Consider the following 25952-nt stretch of genomic DNA (forward strand, 5'->3'; position numbering starts at 1 on the left):
AGTCAATAAAAAGAATTTTGCGAATGAACCAATAGCAATATGCAGAAAGATACAGGCACCTGTTGCAATCAATGGTTTAGGTCTTGAGAACACTGATTTTGCCGTTGCTCAAGATGATCTCAAACTCCTCATTGTTCGCAACCTCTTTGAATCGCTGAGTATTGATGATGTAAGGTAAAATGTTCTCGAAATTTTTAGGGTTTGGTTACTCTCCGAGAGAAGCTCGGGACATTTTTCGTTTGGATAATTTAAAGCATGACGGGATTTTTAGGAATACCACTCACATTTTTCTACAATGAATATATTGTTCGGCTTAAGTTGGCCGAAAAAACTTTGTAGAAAATTGGTTCCCCATTATTTGGGATTGAAACAGTAACTAACACCGGACGGGAAAAGCAAAACGACCTGCTGGCAAGTTTAAAAACGAGAACTGCTCAGCGACTGAACGCCCTCGAACTTCAGAAGCTTTCCATGTTTCTCAACACCAAAGGTCACGGAAAGCCGTGTATTAAAACATTCATACAAAAAACTGGTTTTTAACAAAAATTGCATTAAAAGTTACAAGAGGAATAATCATAGTCGACAAATGTCGAGAAACTGGCCCCCAAAGACTGGAAAGCAGTTGGCTTTTGTATTATCTAATAGAGATTGAAGTGAGGGGCGTGGAGGAAGCAATCCAGTAGCAGTGGAGGGACTGGATTCATGGTTGGGGGGATTGGGGAACGGTTTAGGGGCTGGAGTGAGGGACTGGGGCCGATTGATCATGTAATGGTGGGGGGGGGGGATGCAAAATTGCCCTTCATATCCTTAGTTTGGTTCTACTTCTTTTCACCCCTTTTCATTTTACCCCGATTTATTCACCCCTGTATCATTTAACCCCGATTTATTCACCCCTCTATCATTTAACTCATCTATCATTTAACCCCTCTATAACTTCACCCCTCTATCATTTCATCCGGTCAGGCGACATTAAAGGCATGTTTTGTCATAATTAAATGGATACATTAATCCCAAGTCGGTTGTGATGGCCAAATGATTATATTGCTAATTTAATTATCCTTATGTTATAAAAAGATTAAAATCGGGGTGAAATCATAGAGGGGTTAAAAGATAGAGGGGTTAAATGAACAGGGGTGAAAAAACGGGACACCCCTTAGTTTATGCCCTCCCGAGCAATTTCGGTGATTTTTACACTAGGAGACCGGTAAAGCTTTAAACGAGCTGCTGAGAATTTTAAGGCCTTCGGTGCTTTGCCTGTTTATCCATTTATCCAATGTATGAGGTCGAAAAGTCTGAAACCTCAGACGAAAATCTAAGATGCGGAAAGTTGAATGAAACTACCTGAGTAGAGTAATTGCGACCAAACTTGTTTGAGAGCAATCATGAATTTTATAAGAATTTCTGTAACAAGTTAAACGAAATGACCTGGATTTGAAGTTTAATATGGAAATTTTGCAAAACTTGTTGAAGTTTTGATAAATTTTCTTATTAAATGTTTTAAGAATTGGGTCACTGACCTTACAGAGTTTAGAAGTTCATTTTTTGATGGCTTCTAAACTGCGAATATTTGTTTTATTTCCAACGAACTAAGATTTGTGTCGGTTATTTTTTCGGAAAATTTTGCAACTGTTTTCATTTGTATAATTTAGAACACTCACTTTCATGGAGCATTTCTTAGTCAATCAGTAGACCATTGCTAGTAATACACCCTCATCAAACTAAAAATGTGATTGAAAGCCCAATACGATACCTTATAATTGGTCTTGTTGGGTGATATTAACCCAATCATTATCGAAGTCTGTCTATCATGTACAATTGCGCCAAATTTAATATACCATTGCTCTAAAGATGTAGCAAAGTATACAATTCACTCAACTATGGGTCTCTAGATCAAGACGCTCACACAATTTCAATATAACTAAGTCTAGTAGCTATTTAAACGATGGTGTTAGATTCGAAATTCAAGATACAGTTCTATTAGAAAGGTTTGTTCATTCTAGTTCTTGCATCGGTTGTTCGTTCAACTTTATCATTTAATTAAGAGAAAGCAAAACTTCACGCGCAAAACTAACCATGATAAGATCTGTTCATAAAATAGCGCAAACGCCTTTCGCTTGTTCTGAACTCATCCTATCAGCTCTTAACAGACCTCTATGTTCAAAATTCAGCTCAGAGAAGGCAAGATTTTTCGCGACTTCTAGCGGCGAGAAACTCGAAAAGACAGCATTACATGGCTACCATGTTTCGAAAGGGGGCAAAATGGTACCCTTTGCGGGGTTTTCAATGCCTGTGCAATACAAAGACGGGGTTTTGGCATCCCATTTATTCTGTCGAAGCAATGTCGTTATATTTGACGTTTCGCATATGCTACAAACATCCATAAAAGGAAATGACGCGGTTCCTTTTATGGAAAGTCTGACAGTTTGCGACATTGAGCGACTTAAAGACAATTCGGGAAGTTTAACTGTTTTTACGACTGATCGCGGAACTATCATTGACGACTTAATTGTGAACAAAATTACGAATGACGAACTCTACGTCGTTTCGAACGCTGGATGTCTTGAAAAAGATTTGAACTTAATGAAAACACAGGAGAAAAAATTTCAGAAACAAGGAAAAGATGTTAAAGTTGAAGTGATTGAAAAATCCCTTCTCGCAGTTCAGGGACCAAAAATGATGTCTCTTCTGCAACCCTTGTTGGACTTTGACCTCTCCAAAATGCCATTCATGACTACAACCAAAACTCAAATCGGCAATATGGACGTTCGGATAACAAGATGCGGTTATACAGGCGAAGATGGAGTTGAAATTCAAGTTGATAACAGAAGTGTCACTCATTTAGCCGAAGTTCTGACAAACCGATCTGAAGAATGTAGATTAGCTGGATTAGCGGCCAGAGATAGTTTAAGGCTTGAGGCGGGTTTATGTCTCTACGGAAACGACATTGACGAATCGACAACTCCGAACGAAGCGGGTCTGTTATGGCTAGTTGGGAAAAGACGACGTGAAAAAGCCGACTTCCCGGGTTGCGATGTTGTTATGACACAAATTCAAGATAAGTCGTTTTTGAGGCAGAAACGAGTCGGGTTAATTGTGGAGAGTATGCCTGCACGACAGGGGGCAATTGTAAAATCGGAATCGGGCGAAGTGGGAAAAGTTACAAGTGGTTGCCCTTCGCCCAGCTTGAAACAAAACATTGCAATGGCATATGTGAAACCCGAATCGTCCAAAATTGGTACCAAGTTGAAAGTTGTCGTTCGGAATAAAGAATGCCAAGCTATTGTTACTAAAATGCCATTTGTTCCAACAAACTATTATTTTATTTAACCAAAAACAAATTTGAAGGACGATTTAAAATTTTCCCCAACGACATTACGAGCCAGTGCCCCCAACCCTTGTTTTTTGTTGGGCTAATTTGTGGAATTTGGTGACCAAGACATAGACATTGAACAGTTATCAATATGTACATTTGTTCCTTTGTCGCCATATCCCACACTGTAAGGCCCTTTTTACATGTAATAAGATATTTTTGTGGAATTTAAGAGGTAAAATGAACCAAATGGTCCATTTTATTAGGTAAGAGCGCTGGATCGTAATGGAAACGAAACTTGATACATGTCGAAACTTGTCAAAACATGTAAGAGCTTGACTATCTTGGCAAATTTGAACTGCAAGATGAGCTAGATCTGGACTAGTCTTGATTAAAGCAGTAATATGTACAGATAATAGCTCCAGCAGTGCTAGATTTATAGTAATAATAACGATAATAAAGTGATAACAAATAATAGAAAAGCAATAAAATTCAAAAAGTTCTATTATTTGTAATATCTTTTTATTATTGTTACTATTACTATAACTAAAGTACTTTTACCTAGTACTTAAATCTTGTTAAAATATCTATTTTCTAACCATACCTTTAATGATTTTTGAAAGTTTGTGAAGTTTCTTGCTCAGAATCTTAGCAAGATCTTATCGGCAGATTTCAAGCTTCGTTTCACTGGGCCTGCAAAGGTTGTTATTTAACTGGTTTTGTAGTCTTCTGTGTATCTGAGAAAAAAGTGTTTCCGAATATATTTTCCCAATTTTTGTCTGTTGTCGCATCGTGGAAATAATTTATTAGTTAATTTAACAAATTATGCAGGAGCTAGAAACTAGGATATTGCTTATGATGCTACATTGGTTTATTGTTTTTATTGTTTACTTTGTTTACAATAGCTGGGACTCACTATTAATTTCAATAACCATTAGCTGGTCGAGTTATCAGCTGTTTATATTTCTTGAGCCGCTGGAATATTTCTGGCTATATTTTGGGCTTTTTTGGGTACATCTTTGTGTGCTGGTGCCATTGTGATGCAAGAGGTAATAAACCATTATTAGACGCCTCATCACGTACTTTCATCGATTTTCATTTCAAGATCAGTAAATAAATATTTTTAGCATGTAATAATTTGCATGTAAATATTTGCATTAATTCGTAATTTCACAAATCTTTACGATGCCGAATTAAGTTGAATTTGCAATTCGTGTTCTCGTCTGAAATCCTCGAACGTGTACGGTCGCTCTTTCTCAACCAATGGGAATGGGCAGTTGCGTCGTATGTTTTTGACCAATAGGAGCAGCTGAACAGTTCTTTCAGGGATGTTGTTCTGCTCCAATTTGGACTCGAGACCAGCGAAGTCTGCTATCTCAATGTAGTCACGCTCGTCAAATGTGTGTAACTTTCCTCTCACACCGAGTCGCTCGTATTTTCTTAAATGAAGGAAAAACAATTTTTTCAACAGAAAAATGCTGATCAAAATTTGTGTCCGGGGCTCGTGTCGAGATTTGAGCGCCATTTCAGCGCATTAATTTGTGAAAAATGCGCTGAATGTGCTGAAATGCGCTGATTTTTCAAAAATTTAATAGCAAAAATCTTATAACACGCCGCAATGCGCTCAAACTTTGTATAAAAAATTAAAGCTAATTTTTCAAATTTCAGCGCATTCTCAAATAATAATAAATTGTTTACGGATTACGCATAATACAAAAGGGCATTTACATAATTTATTTATTTTCAGATGTGACTATGGATCGTTTTCAGGCACCTTTGCGAGGAAGATAAACAAAAGAGTTTGTTGGGATTAATGCAGGAAAAGGACTTACTATGTGTCTAAAAAATTTTCAAATAAAACCAAAACACAAATTCTTGGAGTTAAACGGCAGTGTACAGCTTACAAATATCGAATGGCTCCAATCAGCCAAAAATATGGTTTTTTATGTCTAAAGAACCAAAAACATAGTTTTTAAGGAAATTCGTAGCAAAAATTTTAGCCTGTTTTTCATTTTTCTTAGGCTGTTGAAAAAAGTAGGATCCGATCCTAGCAAGCAGTTGCATAGTTTTCTCAAACTTACTGTGATTGAGCAGCTACTTAGTTTAGGGTAACTAACTTTAAGTTGTTTTTTCGTTTTTCTCATCCCATCAATTTTAATCGGCTCTTTTTCTTCGATTGCTTTTTGCAGTTGTTCGACATTGCATTCTTTTCGAATCATTTTTATCAGCAATTTTAGCAGTTCGTAAATATGAAGCTCTTGTGTGCTGTAGATGTTGTTCTCTCCGCGTACTTTTGTAGTTGACTCAATTTTTTTTAAAAAAAGATTAATCTCAGCAATCTGTTTACTTTGTTATCAATAGGCTGTAGAATACTTTTTGTCGTCGACCCATAAACTAGGACTCCGTACTGTATGATTGGCTGTACATATGTCTTATAGACTCGTATCATACGCGGTACTTTTAGGAATTTTCTCAGACGATAAAACACAGCAGTGAACCGATTAAGTTATTTCTGGATAATATTGCTATGTTCGGCAAAACTAAAGCGGTGATCTGGAATGATGCCTAAATACTTGAAGCTCTTCACATTTTCTATTTTTCCGCGTGAAATCAAAAGCCGTCTTGACTAGTTTTCTTTTGTCTGAAAGACATTGTTTTTGATATTTTGGTATTTAGTGTAAGCTTATTTTGCGCTAGCCAGTGTGTAACATTGTTCAAAGCCAATTGATGATTGCTATCGATTGTTTTTTGAGTTCCAGTGGTTTTTTTAGAGGTATCGTCAGCAAAAAGATAATCTGAACTGTTTTCATTTTTACATGAAATGTCATTTTTATAAAGAACGAACAGCAGCGGTCCAAGGATTGAACCCTGCGGTACTCCAAACGACACTTCTCTTGATTTTGATGTTTTTCCATTCACTTTTACCACCTGTTTTCTATCGGGCAGAAATAAAGCTATTATGCTCAAAGTTTTACCCCTCAATCCATAATCTGAACAATTCTCTAGGAGAATGCAATGGTCGACAGTATCAAATGCTTTTTTCAAGTCCAGAAAAGTAACCTTGATTTCATTTGCTTTACTTTTGAATTTAGTTGATTTCAACGCTGTATGGCAGCGATTCCTAAATTTGTACCATCTTTTATGATCTTATATTAATTATTAAGAATTGTAAGAATTGCACTGAAACTGTAATAAGTAAGTTAATTTTTTCAGTTTAATTTGAATGATTTTAATATTGTTCAATTTAAAATGTCCAACATTATTTGGTTTTTTCTTCTGGCTCCTTTAATTACAGCTCTTGTAAGTCTGTATTTGATTGTTCTGTACCCTGCTTATTTATTTATTTTTGCTTGATCCGACTTGACTATCAGTATATTCTGCGAAATGGTATCCGAATAAACAATCCCGAGTTATCGGAGGTTTCGCAACCGCTATAGAGCTCCGTTACTAGTTCTTTTACGGGAAATCGAATTGGAGTTTATCGATCAACTGTTCAGTGCAACGTGTTGAAACGTGTTTTGCTTTCTATGCGAAGGATCAAAAAATATAGCTGGAGCTCCATTGTATTGGAGATTTCAATAAATCCTTTGCCTGATTGTTTTTCCTGGTTCCATTTCCTGGTTGCTATGTTTGAGGGACATAGGGATGTTTAATAGAATCCCATTTAGAAGACCCTTTATCATACTAAACTTGCATCATGATATGACAATACCTAGGTACTTGGATAACGTTTGCTTCGAGGTTATGTCTTTGGTACTTATTTTCTTTGAATATCTGCTGGTCGGATCATAGAAAAAATAAACTGCCACTTTGTTTCTTTGAGGATATACGAAAACAAGATGTTGGTCAAAACATACATCTGGTTAACATGATTTTAACACACGTTAAGTCCCCGTGGAGTGATTTAAACTCTCGCCCTTGTTAAAGTTTATAGTTTTTGGGATCTATTCTGTTTTGTCCTCCCACCTTTTTAGTGAGTTTATATTTTTTACGCCCCGAGAAGTACGTGCTATGTTCTTACATAGCAACATGCTATATAACATCATATAATTTGTAACTGGGGAGCATAAAAAATGGAGGGGGGGGGCGAAACAAAATAAATCCGTTTTTTGCTCAGTTAAGAAGTCGGCGGCATGTTAGATGACTGGAAAGAATTGCCTCTTTGGAGCACTTTGTGTACCTTGGTATGAAAAAAGTGAAGACGATGACAAAATCTTAACAGATATTCAATCCAGTTCTTGTACACTTAATTTTAAAGTTGACGGATTTTGTTTAAGAGACGCGAAGTGATAGCTGAGGCTACTATTGGCCTTCTCTTGATTTTTTAAATTTATTTCGTCGTCAAGATTTTTGTTACGATCATATGACGTCACAACCACTTCAAATGTGATTTTTGTTCGTTCGTTCTTAAAGCTTTAACTGAATTGCGTGCTTGACGTCATTTTTCTCTCTTAGCGGAGCTAGTTTTTTTTTCATTCGCGATTAAATTTTTGGTCACACATGTTTTACCTCACTCTCAAAAATGACTTCCTCACTTTGAAATGGACTTTTCTTTGCTTTAATTCACAGAGATAAGGTCAAATGAATGTGTGTGTCACTCTAATTTAAGGTTATTTAAGAGCATCAAATAGAAACAGCAGTAAGTTATACAGATTCTTAATCAAGATTTAACACCTCAGCCGTTAATGAAAAGAACAAGTTTCTTTTTGTCTGTCTTTTTACCTTCTTTTTGAGACTACAGATCTATGAAGCTTTTTTTCTGGCAAATTGCCAGCTATGTTGTTGTAGTTCACGTATGGTTCAACGAGTTTTCATTCATCTTCGAATAAGGTGTATTTTTGTCACTAAATTATGTGGACTTTATAGCAGAATGCAATTAGCAGATTTATAATTGCAAATCTTGCTGATTTATTTTTTTCAAGAAAATTTTTTTGCAGTTCAATTTGATTTTTCTGCCTTTAATATGTTCAATTCTTACTGGTTTTAGCGGCAAATGCAGCTCTGGTGATTTCACCCAATTGTACCCTTTTTTAAAAGATTCATGACCTTTTTTTTTCTTTTTTTAAGTTCCTCAGATTCTTTTCTCCGCCTCACCTTTGTCTATCCGCTAGTTTTAATACTTAGGAGCATTTGGTGTAATGGTGAGCACACTAGGCTAACAAGTAAAACCTGCTGGTTCGAATCCAGTGCTGGTCAATTTTTACTGTAGTGGCGCCTGCTTCAACCCCAACAAACAGAATGATAGTCTTTTTTACTTTACTTTAATTACTTTAGTTTACTTAAGTTTAATTTTTATTTTAATTACTTTGGTTGGCCTCTTATTTTCAAACTAACTATATCAAATTTGTAAGATTTTTGGCCCCCTAGCCTGTCAATTGACTGTGGAATACTGCATTACGTGTAGTAAATGGCAACACTTACAGTAAATTTGAAAATGTTGCTGCTAGTTGTTGCTATCTAGCGCCTAGAATTTTTCCTACAAATTATATCGAGGAGATTATACGCTGGGGAAGTTCTAAATGGTTTCTTATAGGACTCAAAAACTTGAAGAAAACACAAGGTTTAAAACTATCAACTTGCTGTTTCGTTCCCTCGAGAATTAGCCTCTCAAGCAGCGTGCAAATACCCACAAATGCTTTGAAGCTCATTTCGTTCTGGTTCAATATTTCTTCTTTTTGGCTGTTCAAATCTCGTTTCAAAGAATTCATCGACTCGCTATTGACGACTCTCAAATTTGTAGCTGGTTGATTCTGATTGTTTATGTGTTGCACTTTGCGTGTGTTTGTATTGTTGATATTGTTTACTATTGGTAGTTGCAGGAATTGCAAAGTGTTTGTGATCAAATCGGGATCTGGCAACTCGGATTTGTACAAAAGATTTAATGCTGGTAGCATGTTCTAAACATAGCCTAGAGATTGCCGGAGAATAGCCGCGATGGACCGCATTGACCTTCATTGGGAATGATACAATAAAAAAATGAGGACGTATAGATTGAAGAACTTTTTTATTCTAGACGTGTAAGGGTTAGATTCGGGGTGTAATTGTTGTCAGAAAAAGCTCAAAGAATAGAGTTCTGCTAAGATGAGATATTCCAGATTTAAATTTCAATAACTCTTTTCCTCAAAAATAGATCACTTAAGTTTGTTGCAGCATTTACATGCACTCTGTTGATCTTAATTAACTGTAGATTTTTCAAACTTGAACCATATTAAGTGAGTGCAGAAGTCATTTTTTTTCGGGTAAAATTATTCGAAAACTTATAACGCAATTGAACTAAAAACTGACGCAAAAGTAAGTAACAAATGACGTCAGTTACCCAAACTAAGCAGTACAGCAACAAAATTTAGCGCAAATGACAAATTCAAATGGTCGCAAAAATGATCGCTGCGATGACATTTAAAAAAGATAGAAGGACATGACCTGAACTACAATCCGAAGAATTGAATGAACTAATTACTTGACAATGAACTTTTCGCAAAATCAATGTTTGGTGGCGAATAAAGCACCTCACCTAACAGACTCAATCAAGAGCAATAGAGAAGAAAAACAAATTTAAAAACAAACAAACATTTTCTGACATCAAGTTCTTGAAAAAAAGGTCAAATTAACTTGTTCTCAATGACCTTGTGAACTCAAGAAAAGCATGAACTTTGCCGATGATTACTTTACCGCCAAAAACCTGAGAGTTACTCTTTCCCGAAAACATCTGACAATAAGTCGCAACCAAATAAGAGCAACCAAAAGTCTAGAATATAGGTTTCAATACATAAATTGGTGACCTACATCCGTGATTAAGAAAACATAGTCTACCTTCTGAAACGGATTTTTTTAAACCAAGAGGGTAACATTACCCCCCCCCCCCCCAAAAAAAAAAAGACAAAGCAAACAGTGACAAGTTACTCCACCCGTTCAAGAGGGATTCAGGCCGCTGACGGTGAGGACAGAGGAGGCAACTCTAATTTGCTCTTGGCTGAGGAGGAAGCAGCACTGGCAGGGCACAAACTGGACTAGCTGGAGATTGAGAACAGCAGAAAAGCCCCCCCCCCAAGACGATTTTTTTTGGTCTCATACGTCACCAAAAACGAGGAGATTTTTTTTCAAGGGTTCCAGACGTCACTCGATCAAAAAGGCCTGATCTTGTTCGGTTGCAGACGTCAACAGGAGATGATCGCTCGAGGTTCCAGACGTCACCTTAGAAGTCCCTTTCCCGGTTAGACGTATCCAAAAAAAACGTGAATTTTTTTGCGACAATTTAATGCTGGTGATAGCTAGACAATTTAATGCTGGTGATAAAAGATTTAATGCTGGTAGCATGTTCTAAACATAGCCTAGAGATTGCCGGAGAATAGCCGCGATGGACCGCATTGACCTTCATTGGGAATGATACAATAAAAAAATGAGGACGTATAGTTTGAAGAACTTTTTTATTCTAGACGTGTAAGGGTTAGATTCGGGGTGTAATTGTTGTCAGAAAAAGCTCAAAGAATAGAGTTCTGCTAAGATGAGATATTCCAGATTTAAATTTCAATAACTCTTTTCCTCAAAAATAGATCACTTAAGTTTGTTGCAGCATTTACATGCACTCTGTTGATTTTAATTAACTGTAGATTTTTCAAACTTGAACCTTATTAAGTGAGTGCAGAAGTCATTTTTTTTCGGGTAAAATTATTCGAAAACTTATAACGCAATTGAACTAAAAACTGACGCAAAAGTAAGTAACAAATGACGTCAGTTACCCAAACTAAGCAGTACAGCAACAAAAGTTAGCGCAAATGACAAATTCAAATGGTCGCAAAAATGATCGCTGCGATGACATTTAAAAAAGATAGAAGGACATGACCTGAACTACAATCCGAAGAATTGAATGAACTAATTACTTGACAATGAATTTTTCGCAAAATCAATGTCTGGTGGCGAATAAAGCACCTCACCTAACAGACTCAATCAAGAGCAATAGAGAAGAAAAACAAATTTAAAAACAAACAAACTTTTTCTGACATCAAGTTCTTGAAAAACAGGTCAAATTAACTTGTTCTCAATGACCTTGTGAACTCAAGAAAAGCATGAACTTTGCCGATGATTACTTTACCGCCAAAAACCTGAGAGTTACTCTTTCCCGAAAACATCTGACAATAAGTCGCAACCAAATAAGAGCAACCAAAAGTCTAGAATATAGGTTTCAATACATAAATTGGTGACCTACATCCGTGATTAAGAAAACATAGTCTACCTTTTGAAACGGATTTTTTTAAACCAAGAGGGTAACATTACCCCCCCCCCCCCAAAAAAAAAGACAAAGCAAACAGTGACAAGTTACTCCACCCGTTCAAGAGGGATTCAGGCCGCTGACGGTGAGGACAGAGGAGGCAACTCTAATTTGCTCTTGGCTGAGGAGGAAGCAGCACTGGCAGGGCACAAACTGGACTAGCTGGAGATTGAGAACAGCAGAAAAGCCCCCCCCCCAAGACGATTTTTTTTGGTCTCATACGTCACCAAAAACGAGGAGATTTTTTTCCAAGGGTTCCAGACGTCACCCGATCAAAAAGGCCTGATCTTTTTCGGTTGCAGACGTCAACAGGAGATGATCGCTCGAGGTTCCAGACGTCACCTTAGAAGTCCCTTTCCCGGTTAGACGTATCCAAAAAAAACGTGAATTTTTTTGCGACAAAAAATCTCAAAAACAAGAAAATTGTCCCCCAAAGAGCTTTTTTGGATAGTTAATCAGAGAATTAGCCGTGAGAAAATATATATCAGCACTTAGCAAAAGAAAAACACAAACCGCACAAAAAAACGATATAGCATTTTTTGCATCGGAAAATTTTAAAAAAAGTTTTTGTTTGGATTTGTCACAAAAAATCTAAATGAAAGTAAAATTACTAGTTGAATAGAACACTTCAGTTGGACCATAAATTGACTTGTTTACAGTTGAATTCGTCATGAAAAGTTTTTGCTACAAAAACGAAAAAGTTGCAAAAGTGCTTTTTAGAGCGTCAAAAATCAAAAAACCTTATTCCAACATTTTTTTTGAAAAATTTTTAATGAATCCAAAAAAACCCAATGATTGGCCCCCTGGGTTTGCTAGAAAACAAACTTCACAGTCAGTTTATCGACACTGCATTTTACAAAAGAGGCAACTTAAATTTGACAAAAAATGCATCTTTGACTTTAAAAATTCAAAAACACGTTTTCTTGACGTCATGATATAAACAAATAGTAGATCCAAGAAAACCTATTGATTGATTCCCCTCCGTTTGCTATAATACAAGTTTTAAAATTAGTTTATGGATTTTGCATTTTAACAAATAGGCAACTAGAATTTGGGAAAATCGAAGCTTTGACAATAAAAACTCGAAAACACGTTTTCTTGACGTTATGATATGAACAATTAGTAGTTCCAAGAAAACCTATTGATTGCGCTCCCTCAGTCTGCTCTCAAACAATATTTAAACTCAATTTATTGATTTTCCATTTTTGTAAATAAGCAAATTGATTTGAGCAAAATTGCATCTTTGACTTTATATTTTCAAAAAACGTTTTCTTGACGTTTTGATATAAACAATTAGTAGACCCAAGAAAACCTATTCATTGAGCCCCCTCAGTTTGTTATAAAACAAGTTTCAAAGTTAGTTTGTCGATTTTGCATTTTCATTAAGAGGCAACTTAAAATTGGCAAAATTGCCCCTTTGACTCAAAAAGTTTAAACACGTTTTCGCAACGTTTTGGTTAAAACATTTTTAGATCCAAGAAAACATACTGAGCGCAACCTTCAAAGTATTTAAAAACAAGCTGATAAAAATTTTTTATTAGCTTTGAAAAAATGCAAAAAAGCAACAGAAAAGTGGCAAATTTGCTTCTCTGACTTATAGAAACCAAAACACATTTGGAAGCAGCACTGGCAGGGCACAAACTGGACTAGCTGGAGATTGAGAACAGCAGAAAAGCCCCCCCCCCCCAAGACGATTTTTTTTGGTCTCATACGTCACCAAAAACGAGGAGATTTTTTTTCAAGGGTTCCAGACGTCACTCGATCAAAAAGGCCTGATCTTTTTCGGTTGCAGACGTCAACAGGAGATGATCGCTCGAGGTTCCAGACGTCACCTTAGAAGTCCCTTTCCCGGTTAGACGTATCCAAAAAAAATGTGAATTTTTTTGCGACAATTTAATGCTGGTGATAGCTAGACAATTTAATGCTGGTGATAAAAGATTTAATGCTGGTAGCATGTTCTAAACATAGCCTAGAGATTGCCGGAGAATAGCCGCGATGGACCGCATTGACCTTCATTGGGAATGATACAATAAAAAAATGAGGACGTATAGTTTGAAGAACTTTTTTATTCTAGACGTGTAAGGGTTAGATTCGGGGTGTAATTGTTGTCAGAAAAAGCTCAAAGAATAGAGTTCTGCTAAGATGAGATATTCCAGATTTAAATTTCAATAACTCTTTTCCTCAAAAATAGATCACTTAAGTTTGTTGCAGCATTTACATGCACTCTGTTGATTTTAATTAACTGTAGATTTTTCAAACTTGAACCTTATTAAGTGAGTGCAGAAGTCATTTTTTTTCGGGTAAAATTATTCGAAAACTTATAACGCAATTGAACTAAAAACTGACGCAAAAGTAAGTAACAAATGACGTCAGTTACCCAAACTAAGCAGTACAGCAACAAAAGTTAGCGCAAATGACAAATTCAAATGGTCGCAAAAATGATCGCTGCGATGATAAAAATTCAAAAACCCGTTTTCTTGACGTTATGATATGAACAATTAATAGTTCCAAGAAAACCCTATTGATTGCGCTCCCTCAGTCTGCTCTCAAACAATATTTAAACTCAATTTATTGATTTTCCATTTTTGTAAATAAGCAAATTGATTTGAGCAAAATTGCATCTTTGACTTTATATTTTCAAAAAACGTTTTCTTGACGTTTTGATATAAACAATTAGTAGACCCAAGAAAACCTATTCATTGAGCCCCCTCAGTTTGTTATAAAACAAGTTTCAAAGTTAGTTTGTCAATTTTGCATTTTCATTAAGAGGCAACTAAAAATTGGCAAAATTGCCCCTTTGACTCAAAAAGTTTAAAAACGTTTTCGCAACGTTTTGGTTAAAACATTTTTAGATCCAAGAAAACATACTGAGCGCAACCTTCAATGTATTTAAAAACAAGCTGATAAAAATTTTTTATTAGCTTTGTAAAAATGCAAAAAAGCAACAGAAAAGTGGCAAATTTGCTTCTCTGACTTATAGAAACCAAAACACATTTTTTTCTAACGTTTATTTAAAATATCAATCGAGTTGAAAAAAAAACGTATTGAATCAGCCTCCGCACTTTTTTACGAAACAAGCTGAGAAATTTTTTTTATTTTAAAACATTCTGCAAAACCGGAAGAACTGACAGAAAAATAACTGAAACACTTCTTCAAAAAACAAAGCAAAAAGGAAAAACCTACAAAAGAATTTGCGTTTTTCTTGACCATAATTGCATATTACTAGCGACGAGCATAGTTATTGGGGTTGTATGTATTTTTAAGAAAATCAGACAACCACACTTCTTTTTGTATTCATTTTGTGCATACTACTAGCCGCGGGCCTAGTTAATGGGGTAGTATGCACTGAAAACAACTTCTCATGATAAACAAAAAAGGAAAACTAAGAACTCGCTCTTCTTTAGCTCAAAATCAAGAAAATCAAAAGCTCTAAATAATTTCCCACTTAAATTCGCTCACGCAAATAACTATTTTGAGTTGGAAACTCAAACCTCTCTTCCTTTTTGTCTGATGTCTCAGAAGTTGCCGAAAAAAGTCCATTTGCCCCATTTTCGGTCTCAGTAGTCACCAGATAGAAGACGAGAGAATTTTTGTTGTCAGTAGTTACCAAAGTAGATGAACTCCAAAACTTAGTGTCAGCAGTTACTTGAGCGGAAGGAATTTTCAAAGTAAAGATATCAAAAAACTTGAAAAGAAAACAAGAAAGCAGTTCAACATAAACGGAAAGAAATTCAACTTCAGCACAAATCGATTTGTCTTGTCTGCTTTTCTGTAGCTAACGTTGCTTTTTCAGACCGCATTAGAAAACAAATAAACCTTTTCAACACACGGTCAAAGCAGTAGCAATCTATAAGCTTTTTTTTCCCTTTTTTTAAAAAAGGTGTTAGTCCTTGTAAAAATTCTGACAAAAACAATTCAATAGCCATATACTTATTCTACTAAAGAGATCATTTTCATTTCTCACTGTTTTCGCACTTATTTGGTCGTGTCTATTTTAATAACAAAACAAGCTCAAGTAAAGGGATATTTTTCTTTTTTTAGAGATAAAATTAGCTAGGTTTAGCATAACAAAAAACCACTAGGATTCTATTTTTCAGAAAAATTGCGTCGTAACTTTCAAAAACTAAAAAATCTGGGGCTGATTAGCCTCACAGTGCCATAAACATTGTTTCTCAACTTTGAAATTCGCGTCGCTCAGGTTTCGAAGCCGTTTTTTACCTGTTAGTACGAAAAGGACCAACAAGAGCAAGATGACCAAGAAGAACAGTCAATAGTTGTCAGTACGCTTTAAACAAATTCAAAATTGCAGAGCTCAGTTTGAAAAGCGAGCTGGACTTCTTACAATCAGCTTTTGATCGGCGAAAGAGTTTCAGACCACTCACCTTGCTCATCAATAAAGCAAAAGCAAACGTTGACGAACTGAAAACAACACTTGATGTTGTGTTAAAAGAACGTCCGAACTCCAACAGCACTTCACCTATTATGGAATGATATTCAAACCTTCTGTCACGTCTAGAGAAATTTAAAAACGAAATTGACAGCTTATATGACGATGGACTACTCAGCCAATCTTCAACCAGGATACGACTACCAGATGTCCAACCTCACGGAGATGCTCACCATTCCATCTTGGATGAACGAGATTCCAGAAGCAAGCAACCCAGAAAATTTATCATTCCCCAACAAAACACCACCTCTGACACCGAGACCGGAGAAACCATCCCTGTTGTTGTCTGAATGCAGAAGAACCAAACCAAGGTTTTCAAAAATTCTAAATGGCAAGAACGAGAATCCCATTACTATTGGAATGAGTACAGCAGGTTTATTCAGAACAATTAACATCAATAACACAGTGGACTCCAAAAAAGAAGCAAAATACTTGGATAAAAAACCTGCAAAACCTGAGACGACCGTCGCAAAAACTACCGATCTTTTTGCTCTCAGTGATACAACAATCTCTGCTGTTGATCATTTTACAATCCACCACCAGCAGCTTAAAACAGACAATGGTTCAATCCAGCCGCTTAATTTTGCAAGTACTAAATTAGATTTCAAATCCATTTTCTACAGGAAAACCTTACTAATTATTTTCAGTCAAAATACATACTTTCTGAATTATTTCGAGATATCGCCGAGGAACGGTTTCAGTTGCAAATGTTTCATCCAATAAACATGGGTCGTTCCAAATAACAGGGAACACAAAATCCACGCTTGCTGAATCCCAGTTTTGTCAAATATTACGGTCAACAAAACCTAAGGAATCCAGATTTTGATCTCCCCCAGACAAAACAATCATTTGAACTGAGTAGCACAATGACAAATTTTAATCAGTTCTGAAAATTCCTGCCAAAACCGAAACAATTATCAAACGTCTAACATAACTTTTTTACCATTGCATAATGGTCAAGAACTCAAAAACACAGAGAATAAAATTTTACCTGGAAGTTTTATTCAATACCAGCCACAGTCACAATTCCAAACTGTTGGCATCGAGCCGCTCAAATCAATCGTTGTTCAACAATCCGCCTGTTCAAAGCCATTAACTGAAAGTGTTCCCGTTGCTCCTTCAATCTCAACGTGTCCACGGTAAGCACTGCCTCCAGCAGCGCGAAAACCCGAGCAACAATTTCCACATTCACATCAGATTTCAAACGTATTACATCCAATATCAAAAGAAAGTTTCAAAAACCCCTCATTTGAAATCAATTTTTTACCGTAGACCTCAAATACAGCTCCATATTGGCAGAATTCAACAAGTAAACACTCTATCAAGTTACCATCTCTTACGATTCGAAATTTTAATGGCAACGCATTGAAATACCACGAATGGATAATTTTTTTTGCCTCGTACATAACAACACCAGTGTTACTGACACACATCGTATCACATATTTGCAAAATGCAGTTACTGGCACAGCGAAAGATGTCATCCAAGCGTATTGTGACTTATAGCACAGCTTTAACCGAACTCATGCCATATTTTGGTGACCCTGCAATAGTGGTGAACTCCTTCATAAATCAATTGAAAACTGAAAATCAACTAATGACTATAACAAGCTAAACTTTGTAGCTTTTTCTTCGTTCTTGAAACGTTTAGTTCAATCTTTCTATTACCTGGGATAAACAGCGGACCTACAGAGCTCAACCCTTATGAAGATAGCTAAAGAAAAAGTCCCGCATATAAGCCTCCTCAAATGGAAAGAGAACACCGTTACATCAATCGAAACACTAGCTACTTTAGTTGAATGTCACAAATGGTTAGAAGTTCAAGCTTGTGTACGATAAGGTAAACCGCGAAAAGTTTCAGCAAAATGAACTTCGTAGAAACCATTTTAATAGCTCTGGAAATTTAAACAAAAGCAATAATCACGCATGAAATTTAGGTATCCAAAGTTTAGGCTTTCCAGCACAGCCGAATAACCGAAATCAGTCAACAACAATAAACAGTAGCGGTACTCTGAAACCATCTAGTGCTCCTCCGTTTTCGCCACTAAACAACGCAAATCAGCCAAAGCGTTCTTGCGAAAAAGGTCGTGGAAACCATATACTAGCCACCTGTCCCGATTATCAAAAATGCAGCTAAAGCCAGCAATTTGACATTGTAAGCAAGAGCAATTTTCGCTCGAAATGTTTGAGCAAAAAACACAAGAAGCAAATCCTCCTATCAACAAAACGCTGCCAAACATGCAACGGATACCACCACATAACGATGCCTGACCCTGGTAAAGTTATCAAGCTTCCACCAGCTGTTTTTGCGCCAGCACTTCCACAGGTACAAATGTTACCAACCAAGGAAATCAGCCAGTCAAACAACAATGTGAACCAGGAAGTAACAGCAACGCAAGCGTCTCATCCGAATCACAAAAGTGCCGCTACGGACAGTCTTTTGCGAACAAAAATCAGAATCAAATTCAGCGCGCTAATGTGAACAACTCCAACCAGAAATTTAGCGTTAATCATCTACAGTCTACACCAAAAGATTGGTTCAAACAACTGCAACTTATCCCAGTATCTTTTGTACACAGCAAGAAAGCTTTCGATACGTACGCTCTGATCGATCCAGAAAGCTAATTTACTTTCATACTTGACAAAATCACAGATTTGCTTGCTCTTCTAGCTCTTCTATGCGAAGATCAAGAAGCCACTACGCTTCAGTATCTTAACACAGAGCATGATATGCCACTTTCAAAAATTTCTGTACACGTGACAGTTGCACCCTGCAAAAATTTGGATCAAAAGTTTCAAATTACAACAACATATAGCACTCCTTGTTTAAATGTAGCACCAGCTAATACATTTGAACTCAACCAGCTTTGCGATGCAAAGAACTGCGTCACATTTACTTCCCAGAAATAACTGAAGGCAAAATTGGTGCCCTTTTGGGAATAAACACTTTTCCTTCCACACAACAAGTTGAAGTTATCAAGGGCAACTAAAAACAAGCCATTCGGCGTAAAGATGAGGCTTGGATGGACCCTAGCTGGAGAGTATGAAAGAGTACAAAAGCTACCCAAAAAACGATCTCCCAAGCAGAAACAGTACGTGTACCATGTATCACGACAAAGCTCCGACGATCAGCCCCTCTATGAGTTGCTTTAGCAATTCTGAAAAATCGAAGCCGAAGGAACAAAACCCGAGAATGAATCTACGAATCGCGTTGAAAAGGAAGCCCTTGACATATTGAACAAGACAATCACCAACAATGGTGAGAGATACGAAATTAGACTACCTTGGAAAAAACTATTGAGATTTGAAAATAATTATTTCGCAGCTCTCAGCCAGCTGAAAACTCTTCAGAAGCAACTCAGTATTGATATCCAATTAAAAGAGATGTATGAGCAAACTCTCACAACAGATCCTCAAAACTTATATGTCAAGCTAAATGAAATGCGGCAGCCAGAACCCGAGAAACTTTGGTCTTTGCTTCAGCACCTGGTGGTGAATCCAAGCAAGCCCGGAAAAGTTCGCAGAGTAGCAAATGCTGCGGCCAAGTTTAGAACTCCAATATGATCACAGGACCACATTTGCTGAACAACTTGGTATGAATTTTTTTGAGATTTCGTGAAAACCAGTTGCCATTCTCTCTAATATCGAAGGCATGTTCATGCAGATAGCAATACGGCATGAGGACCAATCTGAACTACGCTTTCTCTGTTCCAATGAAGAGATGGTTAACCAATACCAGTTCACCAGATTAATTTTTGCAGCAACCTGCTCCCCATTTGGTGCAATTTTCATGCTGAAACGTTGCGCAGAAGACAATGCAATTGAATTTCCAAAAGCAGTTAATGCAATAAAAAACCATTTTTATATGGACGACTATATCCATTCTTTGCCGTCTATAGAAGAAACAATTGAAACCATTAACCAAACTAAAAAAAGCCTTCATAAAGGTGGCTTTCGCTTGACAAAATTTGTGTCTAACAAACATGAAGCCCTAAGGTTTATTGAGCAGGAAGATCGAGATGAACTGAAATAGATCAGTAGAGTCCCGGTTAGAAATGGAATACCAGAACTGGCTGTTTTCTAATGAAGGCATTGGAACAATTTCCCCGAAATGCAAGTAATTATGCACAAAGGAAATTTTTCAGCTTAGTATCAATTCTTTTTGATCCACTAGGAATTTTGTCCCCGCTGACAATTAGAATCAAAATGCTTTTACAACAAGTCTGGAAGCTAAGCAGGAAGTGGGATGAACCATTTTGCGCATAACTATCTTCCAACCTACTAAAAGTGCTCGATAGTTACTTTGCAATGCACGATATCAAAATCCCTTGATGGTTGAACACCTCAACAAATCAGGAAAATAATCACCAGCTCTATGTCTTTGTTGATGTCTCATCTGTTGCTTTGACAGCAGTTGCTTACATTCACACCCAAAAACAGTACCAAAGTTTTCAAATATCTTTTTTGCTTGGAAAATGCAAAGTTGCATCAATTAAAAAATGTGTAAAGTAAAATTAGAACTCGAAGCTGCTTTTTTAGGTGCATGCATCAGCACCTTGATACAAACCGAGATGACACTAAAATTTAAAAATTCAGCTTGTGGACCGATAGTCTTGTTGTCTGAGATTGGATCGTCTCATCTAAGAAACAAAACGTTTTCGTGTCGAGTCGACTCGAAGAAAATGAAAATGCAACTAAAACTAATGAGTGGAATCATGTCCCAGCTATTATTAATCCAGCCGACCATGGAACGCGTGGCCTTGAGCCATCAGAAAACCCCCGAAATGGCTTAGAGCACCACAGTTTTTGCAAAACACTGAAAGTTCTTGGAAAGATATGAAGTTTTCAACCGTCGGTGCCGTAACGAGAAATGAAAAAATCAATCAAACCTGTTCGAGACTCGAACCACTTTTCAACCTGGAATGAGCTACATTTAACCTTCGCAACTGTCTTCAATTTAATCTACAGAGCTAAGAAGAATCGTTCCAACAAATGTCAATACACTAAAGATGATGTTTGTTTATCTCAAAATTTTCTTTTAAAGTTTTCTCAAAACAATACTTTCTCTTCAACAATCAACGCATTAAAAAAACAGAAAAGTTAGACGCCAAAAACAAATTGAGAAACCTTGATCCAATAATAGAACAAAACGGACTCCTACGATCTAGTGGCCGTCTCGTATTTGCTCCAACGGAATTGGAGATCGAAAATTTTCCAATAATCTTGGACGCAATGGAAAAGATTGTGAGATTATACCTTGAACATGCTCACAGAGTTTGTGCTCACCAAGCAACGGAAATGGTGAAAGCATTCGTATAACAACGTTACTACATCATCGGACTGCGAAAAACAATCCTATCAAAAAAATACCGATGTTTTTTGTATCGCCGTTTTGAAACTCAGAATATACAACCAATATTGGCCCCACTTCCTGCATTTCTGTTCCCCACAGAAGAAACCAATTTTCCGTTTGCCAACACAGGACTGGAATTTTTTGTCCGTTTTATAATGAAGACAAACAAAGCAAAATCGAGGAACCTTATGGATTTGTTTTTACATGCCCCGTTACGCGAGCAGTCCATTTGGAAACATGTCCAGATTTAAATACAGAAACCTTCCTCAATACATATCGACGGTTCACTTGCCGAAGATGCCAACCTTTTATTTTGTCCAGCGATAACGGAAAAACATTTGTTGGCGCCTCCGAGGAGCTGAAGAAGTCGGCTAAGGCTTTAGACAAAGACAAGATTTATGAAGCCCTAGCTGCAGTCAAAAACACATGGAAATTTAAATCACCGTACGGCCCTCATTTCGGTGGTGTGCGGGAGCGATTGATTCAGAGCTCCAAGAGGAAAGTTTTGGTCTTTCCAGGATCTAAGAGTGTCTCCTTCGACATCTTTGAGACAATAATGGATGAAGTTGAAGCAATCCTGAATTCCAGACCCTTGACAAACGTTGCCGACCAGCCTGAAAACGAAGAACCACTCAATCCTAACCATTTCCTCATTCAACGCCTGTACAGTTCTCTGAAACCCAGAAACTTTGGAGGTCAACAGCCAGCTGGTTTCAAGAACTGGAAGCACGTTCAGCAGTTGATGAACCACGTGTAGCGGCGTTTGATTAAGGAGTACCTGCCGACATTACTCAAGAGATGTAATTGGGCAGACATTATCCAGCCTCCTCTGAAAGTTTGAGATGTTTTATGGGTGCTCAAAGGTTTGACGCCGAGAAGAATTTGGCCCCCTGGAAGAGTTGTGGAAACATCCCCTGGACGAGACGGTGAAGTACGAGTTGCCAAAGTAAACATAACCAACTAACGTCGGGCGAATTGCTCTCAAATGACCAGCGAGGGGTTGGTTTCGACAGTACCTAGCCACTTTTCATTGGGATTAGCTTTAGCTTGATTGAAGGGGCCCGATATTAGGGTAATAGACGATGACATCACGCCACATAACAGCCGCTGAAGTGCGGCATCAACAAAAGAGTTAAGGAGAGAGAGAGAGAGAGAGAGAGAGAGAGAATAAACGTGAGCAAGAAAGAGAAGGAAAAAACGCCAGTCAACACAAAGAGAGATTGAGAGAGAGCTAGAAAAATTTTGCATGATGAAATTCGACTCTAAAACTTCAAGTTTTCTAGACTTGTTAGTAACTAAATCATATAGAAAAAAAACTGAAAATGTAAACTTCAGAAGACAAGTTTCCACATTTCGCTGTAGAGAAAAGAATCAAAAACAATTTTTTGTCTCTAGATCTTTGTCATGTAACACAAGACTTAAAAAAGCTTCGCTGGCCAGTAAGGATTTTTAAAGTCAGAAAAGGACAAAATTATTCAAAAATTTTAAAAACAATTGCAAATTTCAAAATCTTGCTAAAATTCGTAATATTATTATCTTCAGAACAACATTCCAGTGTCTCAAGAGACTATCCAGTATGCCTATTTCAAGCCTTAAGCACTTTCATTGGCTCACAAAGATCCATACACTTGGAACATGATAAAAAATTTTCAAAATATTTTCAAATTATAATTTATCAAAAAATTGCTGAAACTTGAGTCATTAAAAAATTGATAACCATTTAATTGACTCTAGAAACTAAGCAGGAGTTTAATATTAAACCTCGAATTAAGTTTCTTGGCTCTTGAGGCTGGAAAAATCTTAAAAAATGACAAACAATTTCAAAAAACATGAAGATTGCATAAATTTTTCAAAAAAGTGCTAAAACTCGTTAAGTGTTAAAATCTTGAATAACACTCTATTGCTTCTAGAAACTATACAATAAGTTCTTATCAAACTCTAGAGGAGGTACTTCGGCTCTTGAGGCTAGATAAACATATAAATAACAAAAATTGTCAAAAAAACTTGAAAAAAATGCAAGTTTTATATAACAAGTCGATAAAGTTTGTGATATTAAAAAGTTAAGAACCATTCTATTACCACTAAAAGCAATGCAGCCACCTTTTGTTGAACCTTAAAGCAGATTTTCTAAACCCTGAGGCTGATATTCCTTGAATAATTACAATAAATTTAAAAGAAATTTAAAAAATGTTATTTTTTTCAAAAAAATGCTAAAATTCGTGATGTTAAAATCTTGAAGAAATTTCTATCAAGTCTAGAAACTTTACAGTAACTTATTATGAAACCCTAGAGGAGGTTCCTTGGCTCTTGAGGCTCGATAAACCTAGAAAACGACAAAATTTTTCAAGACCTTTAAAAAATTTGCCAGTTTTTCCAAAAAAAATGAAAAAATTCGCAATGTTGAAATGTTGAAACAATTCTATTACCACTAAAAACTGTGCAGTAACCTATTATCAAACCATAGAGTGGGTTTCAAGACATCTAGGATTGATAAAACTCAAAGTGACAAAAATTTTCAAAGAGATTTTAAAAAATAGTGAAAATTTTTAAAATTTGCGCGTTTTTAGCGAGCGCTTGTTCGTCAGTAGCTAGCCACGAGGGAGGGGAGAGGGGGTGCATTTGGGTGCTGATGGGGTGGCAACAATTGGGTGGAGCTCAACAGCGCGGTGGGGGGAGGCGGGGCAATAGTGGGGTGTTAACAGTTGGGGGGGTCTTCAACCTCTAAGAACCGCTCTTCACACCATACGTATGTCTCCAAAACAGTTTGAGCTGAAACAGAGCTGAAAGGCTCTAAGAGCACTTAATGCCCGCTGGGTGCTACCTGTTCATCCCATTTTTGAAGACGAAAAGTCAAAAGCGTCAGAGGAACAATCGGTCAAGAGAAAAATCGCTTAAAAAAGACCAACAGGACTATTATAATTGCTACAAACTTCGTTTGAGAGCAATTCAAAACGGCTAAAAGATCGTTCGTGCGTCTGGTCGCCGGCCTCGCACGGGTTTTTCTCCGTTGTTTTTTAAACAAAATTTTTCGCTGCGGCCTTAGGCAACCTGAGCTACATCCACCCCTTTAGATAGGTTCAAGGACATCGGATCAAGCGACAATCAAGATTATCTTCAACCCCTGCCCTCATTCTTGGAGCATGCTCCCACTGACCTTGTGATATCAAGAAAAACATGAACTTTGCCGATCATTACTTTACCGCCAAAAACCTGAGAGTTACTCTTTCCCGAAAACATCTGACAAGAAGTCGCAACCAAATAAGAGCCACCAAAAGTCTAGAATATATGTTTCAATACATAACTGAAGAAATTAAAGGATTCAAATTTTTATGTAACTGAGAACTAACGAGATTTGTTGTAACTCAGAATAAGAGAAAAGCGCACAAATGGAACAACAGGAAAGGACAGAAGTGAAGACAAGTTTCCACATTTCGCTGTAGAGAAAAGAATCAAAAACAATTTTTTGTCTCTAGATCTTTGTCATGTAACACAAGCCTTAAAAAAGCTTCGCTGGCCAGTAAGGATTTTTAAAGTCAGAAAAGGACAAAATTATTCAAAAATTTTAAAAACAATTGCAAATTTCAAAATCTTTCTAAAATTCGTAATATTATTATCTTCAGAACAACATTCCAGTGTCTCAAGAGACTATCCAGTATGCCTATTTTAAGCCTTAAGCACTTTCATTGGCTCACAAAGATCCATACACTTGGAACATGATAAAAAATTTTCAAAATATTTTCAAATTATAATTTATCAAAAAATTGCTGAAACTCGACTCATTAAAATATTGATAACCATTCAATTGACTCTAGAAACTAAGCAGGAGTTTAATATTAAACCTTGAATTAAGTTTCTTGGCTCTTGAGGCTGGAAAAATCTTAAAAAATGACAAACAATTTCAAAAAACATGAAGATTGCATAAATTTTTCAAAAAAGTGCTAAAACTCGTTAAGTGTTAAAATCTTGAATAACACTCTATTGCTTCTAGAAACTATACAATAAGTTCTTATCAAACTCTAGAGGAGGTACTTCGGCTCTTGAGGCTAGATAAACATATAAATAACAAAAATTGTCAAAAAAACTTGAAAAAAATGCAAGTTTTATATAACAAGTCGATAAAGTTTGTGATATTAAAAAGTTAAGAACCATTCCATTACCACTAAAAGCAATGCAGCCACCTTTTGTTGAACCTTAAAGCAGATTTTCTAAACCCTGAGGCTGATATTCCTTGAATAATTACAATAAATTTAAAAGAAATTTAAAAAATGTTATTTTTTTCAAAAAAATGCTAAAATTCGTGATGTTAAAATCTTGAAGAAATTTCCATCAAGTCTAGAAACTTTACAGTAACTTATTATGAAACCCTAGAGGAGGTTCCTTGGCTCTTGAGGCTCGATAAACCTAGAGAACGACAAAATTTTTCAAGACCTTTAAAAAATTTGCCAGTTTTTCCAAAAAAAAATGAAAAAATTCGCAATGTTGAAATGTTGAAACAATTCTATTACCACTAAAAACTGTGCAGTAACCTATTATCAAACCATAGAGTGGGTTTCAAGACATCTAGGATTGATAAAACT

The 25952-nt window shown here is 36.5% G+C and overlaps 2 protein-coding genes across 2 annotated transcripts in view; one reads left to right on the forward strand and one right to left on the reverse strand.

Annotated features, from left to right (window-relative positions):
* Nucleotides 1-1928: 1928 nt before the first annotated feature.
* LOC142354705 (aminomethyltransferase, mitochondrial-like) lies at nucleotides 1929-3460 on the forward strand. Its single transcript, XM_075407075.1, has one exon. It carries the CDS (start codon nucleotides 2074-2076, stop codon nucleotides 3325-3327), a length of 1254 nt encoding a protein of 417 aa, XP_075263190.1. The 5' UTR covers nucleotides 1929-2073; the 3' UTR covers nucleotides 3328-3460.
* A 614-nt stretch (nucleotides 3461-4074) lies between these two features.
* Nucleotides 4075-25952, reverse strand: part of LOC142353959 (uncharacterized) — a 40502-nt gene continuing 18624 nt past the window's right edge. The window contains exons 8-9 of the mRNA XM_075406192.1: nucleotides 8891-9207; nucleotides 4075-4749 (exon numbers count right to left, since the gene is read on the reverse strand). Coding sequence (XP_075262307.1) covers nucleotides 4491-4749; nucleotides 8891-9207 — 576 coding nt within the window. The 3' untranslated portion in view covers nucleotides 4075-4490. The remainder of the gene's footprint in view (nucleotides 4750-8890; nucleotides 9208-25952) is intronic.

This window comes from Convolutriloba macropyga, chromosome 15, assembly GCF_964194025.1.
Source record: "Convolutriloba macropyga chromosome 15, txConMacr16.3, whole genome shotgun sequence".
In the NCBI taxonomy this organism is placed as follows: domain Eukaryota; kingdom Metazoa; phylum Xenacoelomorpha; order Acoela; family Convolutidae; genus Convolutriloba; species Convolutriloba macropyga.